Source organism: Glossina fuscipes, unplaced genomic scaffold (assembly GCF_014805625.2).
Source record: "Glossina fuscipes isolate IAEA_lab_2018 unplaced genomic scaffold, Yale_Gfus_2 1, whole genome shotgun sequence".
Taxonomy (NCBI): domain Eukaryota; kingdom Metazoa; phylum Arthropoda; class Insecta; order Diptera; family Glossinidae; genus Glossina; species Glossina fuscipes.
Genome location: NW_023998415.1, coordinates 27,422,198 through 27,436,937, shown reverse-complemented (window position 1 = coordinate 27,436,937; position 14,740 = coordinate 27,422,198). Strand labels below are relative to the sequence as shown.

Here is a 14,740-nt window from a genome sequence, read left to right as displayed (position 1 = left end):
TTGACCGCGAATATCATGGTTACTATTGTTTTTGCTCTCTCTCTCTCTCTCTCTCTCTCTCTTGACGGACATCATTTCACCCTCTCTCTCTCTCTCTCTCTCTCTCTCTTGACGTACATCAGCTCCCTGCTCCCTGCAAAAACTTCGGCGAATCCAGTGCAATCAACTTGCGGTTACTCGCCGCTTATGTTCTATTTGTCATCTTTAGTAGAAATCACGTGCGCCCCCTAAAAGGAACATGTTTTAATCACTCAGCCATTCCAACTCAATCAAAAATATTTATTTGCAAAATCGTACAACCCTTGCGCTCTTTTGTATCTAAACAAAAACAATTTTACTTCCTCTAAATACTTCCCCCGTAGAGATGCATGCAGTCGTTTTAAGCTAACTTAACTCAATCTAACATTGCTACTCGATTATTGCTTTATAGATGGACTCAATTTTTTTTTAGCGAAATCTTAATTATATTCATAACTCCCTGCGGTATATGGAACATATAATCATTTTTTATATAGATATCGTTTTTTCGTTATTGGTATCGCTAACGCTAGGCAGTAATTAATTACACCCGATGATCTAATTTTTTTTTAGGGAAAAATTTTATTGTTTTGTTTGGCTTTTTATGCAGTTTTTAGTAATATTTATAACTATTTAATAACTGATTGCATATAGTAACCTTGACTACATATACATCTTGTTCATCAATTTTTTGTGTAAACATACACAGAATTGCAAAATGGTCGAGTACACTCTACAAATTGCGATAATTCTATGCGTGCATGTTTGTGTAGTGAATGCGTTTTTTATTTTTTGTTTATAAATTTTGTGTATTTGTGTAGACCTAAAAATTTCTTCTTTAACAATACAAATTCAGAGGATATGCCAGAAGGATCTGTTTACAAATCTCGGTGTGCAAATGTTCCATATTAAAAAAGAAGATTCCGAAAAATTATTTAAACCATTTGTTTTCAATATATTATAATGCAAGGAAAATATAACACTCCACACCCTTTGTTAAATATCATCTTCAATTAGCGTCTCTTGCGGCACTCTTCTTCACGTTTACGTTCCTCCTGTAATAAAATAACCAAAACAATGATTATATATGGACAAGTTTTGTTTATCAACATTATTATTATATTGTAAATTTATTTAAATAATTAAATTCATATAATTATATATATATATATACCCCGTCCGTTTTTAAATGCATTAGAGATCTCAGAAAACTGTTTTGTTTTGATTTGACGCATGTATATTCTTAATAGTACCCAATTTAAAGGATTTGTGTTTTTGATTCAGTCATGCCTCAGTTTCTTTCACATCACGCATTTAACTTATGCTGAATTCTATAAGCTGAAAAATTAATTGAAATTTCAGTGGCAATTAGATCTGTGCAAAACTAAAACAAAAAACACAAAAACACTTGAAAAATATGGTGCTCATTATTATATCTACCACAAGCGGTCAAGTGTTTGTAATGCATAGAAACTTGCATCAGAGATCCCATTAGCTACATGTAAGAATTGATTCAGTCATATCTATATATTAAAAATACAATTACAATCTTATAATTCGATACTACTGCTACGGCATGTTTGGAGCAAATCTTATATCAGTTCGTACTTTCCCCACCGAGGAATACCACAAAAATATAAAAAATAAATAGCTACCATTTGGCAGTGTAGTCGTTCCATATTATCATACGTTTAGCTCCAGATTCCTTTTCTAGTGCCTGATGGGCCCGTATATGGGCTCAAGTACGTTATTGCATATAAAAATTTGCGTAACTTCGCCATCATTTGCGGTTTTTTTTCGATTGCACGTCCATCGGATATATGAGCTTTATTATAAGTGAAAATTTGTACTACCATTTGAAAAAAGTATTTATCGGTGTAATGTATTTCTTTCTTCCCGGAAGTAGCAGATGAAGTATCTCATCATTTTCATTTCGAAATTTTATTTTCGCTTTCGATTTATGCCTACGGGACTATCGGACTTTACAACTCAAGGCCTAATGACTAACTGATGCTACCCCTCAACTTCTAATATGGTACATACAAACAAAAATTTTGACAGAATCCATCATAGCAAAGAAATGTCTCAAACAGTCATATCACTGCAAATTTTTCAGAAAATGCTTTCTTTTTATTGAGAACATAGATTGATTGGATCTTCTAGAATGCGTGGAAAAAATTCAACAGCTGAATGAACATTTTTTTTTGTTCACATCTTAGGCTTTTCCCCCAAAATCTCTATCTATCTCTAAATAGACGTTCTGCGCTCCGTGTTAAAAGAGTCCCTGCTGCGAAATTACAGTCTAACGTCTTATCTGTTGATTTCTAACTCATACAATCCATCTGCAGATGTCTTCAAAAAGTATTTATGTTAATTTAAAAGCAGTCCCTAACAAAAATACGTTAGTGTAGCTTCATTGAGACGAACGAACGCACGTGACGGTAACAGGGATTTGCGACATGTCAACGCGTCTACTAAAAATAAAAATGTTTATTTTAATTATGAATATACGACTGCAGAGTTATAACTTTTCTTGAAGTCTTCTCAGTCATTTCACAACAGGTAAGTTGTAAGACGTGACGCTATCTTCGGCAGGTTCGGCGCCATCTAGCAAGTAATTTTGGAGGGATGGGGAAGAAGGTTATTTGTTTAAACATGACAAAGTATTTTTTATGGTCCAGGGATTCGAGACTAAGCTTCTAAAAGCTTTAAGCAAGTTTTTATACTGTCTATAAATGTACTCCTAAAATTTCCATTCGATTTTTTTATGTACAATTTAAATTTGCACCATCTGCCCTATTCACACTTTCAATCAGATATGCCTCGCGAAGATGGCTCCAATGTCATCATTTTTTTAAACTTTTCATAAAAATAACTTTTTTAAATACTTATGTGTATGCTTTATAACGGCCTTGGATATTATTCTAAAAAAAAAGCTGCTACAATCGTATTATTCCTTAACATTAACTGTATTAAATAAATTTTCTGAAGACTTACCTTTTGCGTTAAAATGATGAGCAAACGTCTGAATAAGCTTAATACGTCAAAGAACAGGTCCATTGAATGTTGAACAACATCCGTACTGCCAGCACGTACTTTTTCGACAATATTTTGAGTGTCGAATAGAACAAAGGCAGCCATTACCAATACGCCTATATAAAGTTGTCCCTAAAAAAGTAAAAGCATCCTTGAACACGACGCCATAAATGACTATAAATTGATTTTTCTTACCAATTGTACAAATAAAGATTGGAAAAACATGTTTAGTATACTCAAAAGGGCCATCGTGTTGATAATACTAACCAATACACCACCCAGATATAAAAATTTACCACGTTCTGCAAACAAGGCCGCCAATGATAGTGATACAAATGTTATGATCGTTCCAAGTAATGCTGTTACTATAATCGACGAATCAATGCTGGCAATGTATTTTAGTAACGGTCCCAAGGTCTGCCCAGAACAAAAGCCAAATGAATATAACATTCCGACGCGTCGATAGTAATTTTTGCCATTATCACGATAAAAATGTAAGCCCAAGACAAGTAATAATGAGCTTAAAGCGGCAATTACTCCCAAGTCGACTAAGTTTTGCATTTGTAGAAAGGCACCAGTTGCTGTCGCTGCTGAAGTACAGCCCAACATCATGTAAACTTTGCATAGATGTTGACGTACAAATGGCTCACTAAAGAAAAATAAACAGTTATTTTTATAACGCCATTATCAATTTTTTTCCTCATCTAAAAACATTCACTTTCTAGATTAATAGGTAAGAAAGCTTCGTTCATCTTGAGGTAAAATTTTACATGCAAAGTATTTTCTTGAATTTTTTTAAAATAACATTAATGAGATTCGGTATTCCATATCACTTCAAGCAACATTGCTTAATAGCGGGCCGTTCACGTAAAACGCTCTAATAAATGCTCGAGATACATTGTAGGTAATAGCTTGTTTAATCGTTTTACCATTTTTTTTTTTTTTTCAGCTGTCGATCATGAAACGAATCGAAAAATAGAGCAGAGTCCCGATTCTAGTCTTAATTTTTAGGAAGTGATATATTATAGCCATGAGTTGATTGATTTCTTTTCAACTTTACAGACAATCTGGGCCAAATTCCTAAAGATTAGTTGAAAGCGGGCGAGTTACACAGAATTTGAACTAATTTTTTACAACTCGTAAAACATCAAATTTCATGATTAAACAAAAATAAGTAAATGAACTTTGGATGACGAAAATATACGTACTTTGACTCGCTTTGCAAGATATGCCTACCGTGAGAATTTTTTTAAAAACCTGTTTACTTTTAAAGTTTCGTGAGGAGAAGTGGATATATAGCTAATTAAGTTTTAATAAATCAAGTTTCTTTATAAAAGCGATTTCTTTTCAAAAGACGTAATAAAGAAATATTTACTAATTATATACTTCATATGTGCGTAAGTATGTTCTCAATCTAAAATAGAAGCAAATTTTATGGGATTCGACACACTTATAAATGCTATCTATGAACATATTTGCATTGCAATGCGTTGCTCACGCACCAAAAACCACGTCATTATTAAAAGCGAACGACTACTACGCAATAAAAATTAAGCAAATTATGAAAAGTATGTAATTAATTAACAACGAATTCACTCAACTCGCTTATTGCAATTAAGTTATTATTTTATGTATATGTACTCACTATCTTTGATTAAATCCATTGATAAGTTGATTGAATCTGTCGCGAGTAGCGGCCATTTTGAGTTATAGTAGTAAGTGTTCGCAAATCGTCTTTTCGGTATTTGTAAACGGTAATATTTTTGTCACCCGATGCAGACAATACGTGGACGTTGGCCACTTGTTTATCTCAAAATGCACAGGGAGGAGTTACTGCTTTTGGGTGCTTCTTATATTTTTAACTGAAAATTTTACAAAACTGTTTTGATTGTTTTCTCAAACATAGACAATAGAAAATTTCAAATTTGATTAAAATTTCTTGACTACGATTATCAAGAATTTTTCTATTTTTTATTTACGACAAAGTTTCAAATATTGTTTAATTTTATATATTTCACCTCCAATATTTAAAGAAAATAACTGAGTCACCATGAAAATCACTTTCTCAAATGTATTTTGCAAATTAGTTTCGCGTAAAACGAGCTGATTGCCATTTTCTGTAAACAGAGTTTCCAAGCTTCTCTCATTGATAAATATATAGGCAAAGGAATGTCATTTTTCTACTATAAGAAAAAAATCAAAAAAATTTCTCTCATTAAGCAGCAAGAAGCTAAACGAAAAACACGCAACAACCTTCTTTTTCTTCTAGAAAAGATATGCAGATGGAACATAAATATTTATATATATATATATATATATATATATATGTATATATATATAACGTTAAAAGTAAAAAGAGTGTATTCTTCGACTGATCTGATATTTAAGCCAATAACAGTCTCTTGCTAAATGTCGCGTTCATCAATATTAACAATTATCTTAATTTTATACTATTTGGTCTGGTAGTTTGATCGGTGAACTGATATGATTAAATCGGATCGGTATATTAAGTTTATAAGCAACAAGTATATGTTACGAGATCGCTGACAAGTATTACCGCGGTTTAAAAACGAAAGCTCAGATTTGTTTCGATTATTTTCATACCCACCGCCAAAGGATGGGATTATATTCATTTAGTCAAAACAATTTCAACGCCCGGGATGAAGTTCCAAAGGCGCCTTAAGTATACATATTCTTGATCATCATCAAAGATTAAGGCGATTTAAGCATATCCATCTGTTCGTCTGTGTGATGTCTGTAACAAAAATGTTCCTGGTGTCAAATATTAAGACGTCAGCCTGAAATGTTGCAAAACCATTAGAAGTTCTTCGAAACAAGTCTATATCGAAAATGGGCCAAATCGGTCAAGCGATATGTCTACAAATATTAAGAACGCTTCTGTTCTCTGGATATTCTGCTGATTACTCATACATTACAATAGATTAGGATAAAAATTTCCATTTATAATTTAATAAAATCATGCTCACTCAATGTTAACGAGCATTAGAAATTTAGTTTTTTTTGCTTTGGTTTTAGCCTTTTTGAGAGCGTAGGCGACGGATATAAAAGACACTTATTACACTTTAATAAGGAAAACTTGTTGCAAGATCGTTAAGCTACGATTGAAACTATAATTATAAGGATTGCAACGCTTCATTAAGACACGTGTAAACGCTTACATTCGAACTTCTTCTGCTTATCGAAATGTTTGAGATACGGCTGAACCACAGCTATATCTACAAACAGGTAGCAAATTCTCAACATCGGTAAATTACCTGAGTCGATTTCAAAGCAGACAAAAATGTCGCACTGTGGTTGTCACAAATGTTTTAAAAATATGAATGTACTTACATCCTTTGATGGTGGATATAAAAAAAAGGGCGAATTGTGCGTCACGAATGATGACGTCTTTTGACTCGGAGTGGGTCAGAAAAGCATAAGACCTGGTCATTAAGTGGTTGTCACGTTATAAGAAAATATAATACCAAACAAAATGCGATGAGGTTTCACGTTTCCGTCAATCAATGTTGGGAGCTTCCCAGTTCTCTACTGGAAATTGTATTCTGTTATTGTCGTCCAGAACGGGCTTTCATTCTAATTATTTATGGCACTTTAACAACCATATGTTTCAATTTCAAAGGAGTCATGCTGGGATTGTGCATCCTCTTGTATATAAAATTATATGTGAGAAATATGTTTTAAAACGTGTACAGTCTACGATTGATACAATAAACGCATGGAAGGTCCATTTTGAAATTGAATACAATGCAATTTAATAGCGACTCTCACAAAATTCAGTAATTACTTTCAGCCAATGTCTTACCAATATTACACTATTCTCATACATTTTTCGCTTATCTTATAATCTTACGGTACTTTTGGATTATAAATTTACAGTAATTTCGAGTCATCAGCCACCTTGCTATTGGTGGAGGTTCTAAATAGCATCAAGCGTTCGTTATTCAAGAAAAACGAACTTTATTGCTGATCAGCTTCGATGGTCGTTTTATTATGATTGCGTGAACCATTGTCCTACTTTAATATTTTAAAATTTTTTAATTAATTTTTAAATTAATATTTTAATATCCATTCAAATTCCGCCAATATTTTACCTATTGGCTTCTTCTGAAAAACTTTTGAATTCAGATCTTTGGAGAAATGGTTCAGGTTTTCTAATTGGTCGAAATATATGAACTTTCCAGCTTATCTGGTGCTAGAACGCGTATTGTCTTAACTACTCAAGTATACCATTTACGGAAATCATAATGTGTTTAGAAAACGTACAGTTGGGTATCTTTACAAATTTATTGTTTTTGAAATTGGAGTTTAAAAAAAAGTCGAGGCAATTTCCAATCCCTTAATATGCCACATACATCAGAACAGATCTCGAATATAATGCCTCAAGGATAGAAATATTGCATCTTCAAATAAGTTTCATTTCATAGCCACTTTATGGATGCAGCTAATCTAATTTAAATCGGCGGGAGAGTTGAAAAGTGAGCTTTGGATTTCGATATTCGTCATTCGATCATAATGCTGCGGCATTTTCTTGCTGCAATTCGCCAGCAGTATCAGTCAATTATATAATCTTTATAGCATGTTCAATTTGCCTACCGACCTTACATTCCACCAGAATTGTTTTTTGCGGATCATTTTGTTATAATTCAAAAGGGAAAAGTCGGCTATCTATAAAATGCTATATATCCAATTTCATCTGCTTTTCAACGAAGGCTTCGCATCTGAAAGTTGTTCCACACTTATCTGCTCGATCTCTTTTAGTCCCTCCGAAAACTTTGTCTGTCCAAGTAGCATCTAAAAAACAGTTGTTCAGCGCTAAGAATACACTACCAAGGTTAAAATATATGTTTTTGAATCAATCTCGTTTGCAAACGAACCGTAAGTGTTGTCTTGACAGTGGTATCGAATGCAAACCCATTTCTGCAACGTCTCCACATTTTGGTGACGTCTGGAAGGTTACAGTGAAGGTAGCAATGTTTTGCTTTCATATTATTGCTGGCCTATCTAGATCGACTTTTAATGAGCTTCGCACATTAATTCCCAGCTATTCGCAGGTACTAACAAGGGCCTTTTTTTTTTTAGAAGAATCTGAATTAATTGTTTAATTAGCTGGCGAAGAATTGGTTATAAGCAACAAATCTTCTGGAGAGGATTACGCGCTTTGTATCGTTCCCTTTCGCAAGGGCGTTCAAATTGACTCGTTCCCGCTCGCAATATGCTTATTACATAGCCTAGCTTTGCAAAATTATGGAAATCTTACGCTCCTCTTAAGCGACAATTGTGAATAAATTCACTCAATGAAATTGTCTACGCTCAAGAGGCACAGAGGTAGTTCGCCTTGCAATCATTTGCATCAGTTGTCTCACTCTAGACGAATATTGTGGTGTATTGATCGAGTTACCTTTTTACTTTTGCTTTGCCCACTTATCCGCTTTCTTTTGTTAACAGCATTTGGATAAATGATTGACGCATACGCTACGCATAAATCCATTTACTTAAGTTATTCATTTATCAGTGTAAGGTCGTGTCAGCTTTTAGTTAAATTCGAAATTTTTTACGGGAACTCTTCAATTTTCTTTTCTCTTCTTGTGTCTTTTGTACCAGCTTGTAACTAAGTCAATATAAAAAAGCCAAAATACTTTCAATTTCCGTACGTTTCTTGGCCCTGGAGGTGGCTTCGCGTTATACCCCAAAACTTTAACACTATTATAAAACAAAACCATATAAAAAAAGGGTTGAGTTATTTAGAAAGTTTTCAATCCTTTTTTTAACACACATGTCTTACAAGGAAATTGCATTGTTTTCTATTTTATAGTTCATTAGCGGGAAATCTAAAATTTTGGAAGAAAAACAAAATCAAGAAATTCGTGAAACATGTCCTTGGATGCAATTAAAATTTAAAGTTTACCAGTTCAGGATTGGAGGCGTTAGAAATAAGGGCGGCTAGAAAAAAGTAGTTTCGAGAAAGGTGCGATTACACAATGTTGGGTCAATACAATTCTCTATTCAACTTTAATCTCCAATGTTTGCATCACACAACTCTTGGAAGGTTCCAGTACCGAAATTTGCGCAGTCGCAACATCTATTGGATACACTTCAAAAGTGTAAATAGATTGAGAAAATTTTTGACTCGGCAAGCAATCCAGAGACACGAGTTAGCAAACAAATAAACATTTGTTCGAATTTCATTCTTGTGTATTTTAGGATCACTTGTACAAGGATCGAGTATAATTTCTCAACTACCTTTTTTTTTCTTCTTTTCATTCTTCTCATGAATGACGTCATTACTCATGCATATGATGCTGACGAGTATAATGTTGAAAATGCACGCGAACGACGAAGACGACGTTAAGAACGTCTTAATAAAATAAAAATAAAACAGTTCAATATATATTTTTATAGCAATAAATCTGCATTATGACTAAGGAAGTAAAAAATGCGTCATGCAATGTAAATTAAGTATTGCACATTCAAGAGAACTTTAAAGAGCTTTCGAAATAAGGAAAATAAATAAAAAAAAAAATAAGAAAATGCTTTTAAAAATGTTACGGGTCTTTTATTAAAAAAATTGATATCAAAATTATTAAAAAAAAAAAAAAAAAGAAAAAAAAAAAGAAAAGAATAATAAAAAACAAACTCAAGACATAAATTACATCCATGCACAGTAATCAAGTAACTAATTGATAAATTGCTTCAGTTCTTGAAACAACTTACAAAATAAAATGTCGTTCGTTTATAATAATCAAATAGATTTTTGTGTAAGAGCTCATCTTCAGTTCGCTCGTCGACATAAAATTGTTTGCTTCGCTTTTTACTTTTTTTTTTTTTTTTTTTTTATTTATAAAACAGGCCGCTAAGTGTATTATTCATATATGTAAAAAATTTTTTAATCCAAAAAAAAAAAAAAAAACAAAAAAAAAGAAATTAACAAATAAACAAAATAATGTATTTTTTTTTCTCTTAATTTCATTTTTTAACCGGTGTTTTGCTTTACATGATTAAAATAATGATCAAGTTGCTTTAACTGTGTAACTGATTTTCAATTCGAGTTAAAAAAAGAAAAAGAGACAAAAATGAATGAGAAAGAATGAGAATAGGAGAACACTGATCATGTCTGAGATGAAGAGAGCAACTAGCAAAATGGTAATGCGTTAGTTTCGAACGAATTTCGAATACTCATCGTCTTATGTAAATTTAATGAAAATTATTTTTCTTACACATTCAATGATAAAATTTTTAATGGACTTATTATCCCCTTCGACGTTTATATTAAGAGCAACATTTACAAATTTTTGCTTCTCTCAATCTAATTTGATTTTCTACCCGCACAAACGGTCAGAGACACTGTAAACTCTATACATTCTCGATCGGCATGAATAGTGTTATCGAACTGATCAAACACACTTTGCTTTCTGTCATTTATACGATCCCAAATACTTAATTTCTACCTGGATGAGTGAAAATATATATACTCGATTGAACATTATCTTCATTACTTATTTTAAGCACGAAAATCAATGAAAATTAGTTAAGGACCTTCCAACGATACCTAAACGGGAATATGTAACCATAAGCAAGCTTATGAGTTCACTATCCCACGCTCGATGACTTGGACAGTTTCTACAATTGAGTAGTGGAAAGCGAACAGCGATGGCTGGATTGATTCAAAATCTTAGACTGCATAAAAATATTTACGTAAAAATTGTTGCAAACGGAATAACATGGAAAATATTCCCATACGTTGTTGATACGCATAGCAGCAGATTTTAAACAGAAGCCATACATATTATTTAAATATCAGTGTCTTCTGCACAGCGTAATCAGTTGAAGTTTTAGATTCCGTGAATTAACATTTGACGTTAATAAGGTTATTAAAAAAAAAAATTAATAATAATAATAATAATAAGAAAAAATCAAAAAAAAAATAAATAAATAAGAAAATAAAGAAAAACAATTATTAAAAAGTTGAATAAAAATAATTTCAAGAAAATTATAAAATAAAAAAAAAGGTTTGCAACAAATTAAAAAGGAAAACCGAGAATAATATTTTTTTAGGAAGAATTTGTAAAAACTATCCTGTTTTTAAACAATGTGCTCCGCAAGAGTTTATTATGCCTTTTTCATTGCTAATTATATATTCATATTGTACAACTTAAGCAGCAGCAGCACGGAAGCTGCTATTTACACGCAACGTGCCATTTTTCATCCTGGTTAGTATTTTTTTTTTTTATTTTTTTTTTTTTTTTTTTCCAAAAAAAAAAATTATTAATTTTTTTATTTTTTTTTTTTTTTTATAAATTATTGCTTAATTTGAATATAATATGCAAATAAAATTATTAATTGTTCATAATTGATAATGTCATTAAAAAGATTTCGTCATTATCGCGTTTGTTTATTAAGTCTTTCGTTTTTTTTTTTTTTTTTTTTTTTTTTTTTTTTTTCTACTGAATGTGCACATTCTTAGCGCTATTATGTAGTAACAAGTTTTTGCCTTAGGTTTTTGTTTATTATCATTAATTGTTTCAGAACGTGGGTGTATTATATACGAGGTAGCACAACGGCTGTGTAGTGAACAAGTACTGTTATCACGCATGAAACGCATAACAATTTTAAGTAACTCACAGTATATCAAGTGAAGCGTGAGAAGGCGGGGAGGGGGTATACGTTTTGTAATATCTACAGTGAAGCCTTAAAGACCTAAAAAAAAATATATATATATATAGATTCTTCATTAACATCGAATACGGAAACCGGTCCGTCTGAGTATGTCCTTGGTAAACATTGTACGGGCCATAAGAATTAAGAAATATCGGTTTTCCGAGCTGGGTATTCAAATTGGGACAAATCGGGTCTTCGCTTTCTGGATTTTTTTAGTCACTACTCATAAACTGCAACAAATAAAACACTGAAAATTTTCACATATATTCTACGCATGAGCCTACTATGTTTGCACAAAAATGCAAGAGTCTGCCATGCCCAAGCAATATAGCAGAGTATCGAAATATCATTGTTTGTTGGGTTATTTTTTTTTTTTTTTTTTTTTTTTTGAAGAAAAACGTAATAGATATAAAAGAAAGTGCATCGGTTACACCCGAATTGTTTATTTGTTAATGTTCTTTTTCTACTTAGATGGAGCCCATAATGGTGGAAGGGTTAACAAGTAGCTATGTTCTTATTTCCGTTGCATGAACTTCTACTTATTGTTGCCGTTTCCCGTACTAATAATCATTCAAAATGCTCATTGATCAATCCCTTTCAATACTTGTATTGTAATATTCGAGATTTGGGATAGGTGTCTGTGAATGTATTTTCATAGTGTGATTATAGCTTGTAGTCGATTTTCTCAAGATTATTTTCGATCGAATCTTTATTATATGCCGCTTTGTAGAACATTTTCTTTTCACTTCCTTCTTTTTTCGGGGAAATTTATTTGTTTCACCATTAGGATCACATACAGAAGCCTTGCGAAATCTTGTTTTCAATGCTCTTTGTTTTTGCCTTGACAGTTTATAACTTTAAGCGGGAAAGTGTTCATGGTATTAACATTCTCATGAACCATATATAACACATGGGACATTAAATGTTCCTTCAAACCTTCAAATCGCCTTTTTCTCAAAGAAAATTTTTTTTTAAGGCAATCACAACTTTCACAGTAAAATTGAATACATCTCCTGAAGGCTCATATCATGGTCATCATCTCGTGAAGCTAAGATGTTTAAGCGCAAGGATTGACTTTTCAGTAATTTAAGCAAACTATAAAAAAATAGTACATAAAAATAATACATGCATAGTGTTACCAATTGTCTACATTTCAATTTTTTTTTTTTTTTTTAATGCCTTACTTAATGACAACTAATTTTCATACACTCTCCTTTCCTAATCTTCAGTCAGTTAGACGCAGGTACAAAATAGAGGGCTAAGGACTTGAGAATGAAACTTAGCGAAGACAAAGCATTGGAGATCGAACCACTATACAATAAATGGCAATGAGATGGTATCTATAAGTGGAATCTGGATCTCTCTATGATTTAATTACGCTATTACGTCTGTCCATATTTCTTTTATTTCTTCTTTATTGCCGTAGTTACAATATATGATGGTAAGATTCCCTATTGTCAAAGAGTAGGCTATAATAGCTTATTGCCATTGTTGCAAATGTTGGCGCGCTCTTAATTGGATTTTCAAATAAATCCTAGCGAAAATTCATATACATATGTATCATAAAAAAACTTGCCTTAGTCCTAGAAATTGAGCGCAAAGTTGATAAATTATTTTTAATAGCTTTGCGAATAGCAACAAAGTTTTCAGTCGATTTTAAAATGCTTTTGAAATATTTGATAGTTTTCTTTTATATAATTTATTATATTGTATAATTGTTGTCAAAGTCTATCGCGAAAAATTTTAATTATTAATAAATTAAATAAACATTAGCTAATTAATTAATAATAATTGTTGTTCCTTGGAAATTCATTAATTCTTAAAAACTTTTCTCATTTAATTAATTATCAATAAATTAGTTTTCATCACAACGAGTAAACGACAATTGCTTTTAAATATAATAAAATATTATATTATTTTATTAGAGAATTTGCAATCTAAACATTTTATGTTTACCGAGAAGAAAACATTCACTAAAGTTATGCTCAACAAAATGGTGGCCAAGCAAAACAAACAAAATCGCGCGGCGAACACCTTATATATGTCGCCGAAATCGTTACTTATTGTAACTAAAGAAACGATTGTTTTGCATTAGTGCCGGTGTGACATTCTTTTCTGTGTTTGTTTCAAATTTTTCTTTCTTCTTCTTCTTATTCTTCTTTAATAATATAAAATTTAAGACACAATTCTTTTTCTATTTCTTATTCTATAATTTAATTTTTCATTTTTTTTTTTTTTTTTTTTTTTTTTTCAAGCATATTAATATTTTACCAAAAAAACAAAAAAAAAAGTATAAAAAAGTATGCAAACGTACAAGAATTTTTTTATTAAATTATATTGCCTAGGGAGAGATTTAAAAGCTTGACCTTCTGCATAACTATGTACATAAATTAATACATGATTATTAAGAGAATGAGAAAAGAAAAAAAAAAAAAATTAAAGAAAACTTGCTATGTAACAAATTATGCACAATAAAAACAACATTATGTTGTTTTCAGGTGTTTGCCTGTTTGTTTAATGGTTCAATGTACGTGGAGCTGACAATATTGAGCGGTTTAACCTGTTTCGTAATAACGTTAAAACCCATTAAATGATGATAAGAATGCATGATATCAATATAGAGGAATGTATTCTATGAAATTAAGCTAAAGCCTTATGAGATTAATGCAAGGTGACATGTAAACATAAACATTGCTGTAAATCGAGATGGAGATGGAGATGGAGATGGAGATGGGTAAACAGACCCTATTATATATCTATTATTGCAGGAGTGGAGTGTAACATGCGGAAGAACTTTGTTGCGGAAACTGCTTTGTTTATAACTTTGTTTATTTGACTTTTTAATAATAATCTTAGCTCACGAAGTTTTCCCATTTGTGTAATTAATTTGAAGAGAGATTACATTCAAACTCTCTCTCTGTCTCTCTCTCTCTCTCTCTGTCTCTCTTTGATAAGGAACAATGATTAAAAGGAGTGGTGGGGGGGGGGGGGGGGGGGGGGAAGAAAAAAA

The 14,740-nt window shown here is 31.8% G+C and overlaps 2 protein-coding genes across 3 annotated transcripts in view; one reads left to right on the top strand and one right to left on the bottom strand.

Annotated features, from left to right (window-relative positions):
- Positions 1 to 606: 606 nt before the first annotated feature.
- Positions 607 to 5,158, bottom strand: LOC119631955 (bax inhibitor 1). 2 transcript variants are annotated; one of them, XM_038024596.1, is made up of 5 exons: positions 5,073 to 5,158; positions 4,700 to 4,916; positions 3,250 to 3,703; positions 3,016 to 3,186; positions 607 to 1,073 (listed from the first exon to the last, which is right to left on the bottom strand). In XM_038024596.1, the coding sequence occupies exons 2-5, from the start codon at positions 4,753 to 4,755 to the stop codon at positions 1,032 to 1,034; spliced, it is 723 nt and encodes a 240-aa protein (XP_037880524.1). In that variant the 5' UTR covers positions 4,756 to 4,916; positions 5,073 to 5,158; the 3' UTR covers positions 607 to 1,031. The 2 variants fall into 2 exon arrangements, with proteins under 2 accessions (XP_037880524.1, XP_037880523.1); XM_038024595.1 differs by lacking the exon at positions 5,073 to 5,158 and having other exon boundaries at positions 4,700 to 5,038.
- Positions 5,159 to 11,071: 5,913 nt separating this feature from the next.
- LOC119631788 overlaps positions 11,072 to 14,740 on the top strand; it is a 7,431-nt gene continuing 3,762 nt past the window's right edge. The window contains exon 1 of the mRNA XM_038024292.1: positions 11,072 to 11,282. Within this exon, the coding sequence (XP_037880220.1) occupies positions 11,162 to 11,282 (121 nt within the window). The 5' untranslated portion in view covers positions 11,072 to 11,161. The remainder of the gene's footprint in view (positions 11,283 to 14,740) is intronic.

Coding starts and splice junctions, on each gene's coding strand:
- LOC119631955 (XM_038024596.1), bottom strand. CDS start 4,755: ATGGCCGCTACTCGCGACAGATTCAATCAACTTATCAATGGATTTAAT. Junction 3,704..4,699: donor AATGGATTTAATCAAAGATA/GTGAGTACATAT, acceptor ATTTTTCTTTAG/TGAGCCATTTGTACGTCAAC. Junction 1,074..3,015: donor TCATCATTTTAACGCAAAAG/GTAAGTCTTCAG, acceptor ATTTTATTACAG/GAGGAACGTAAACGTGAAGA.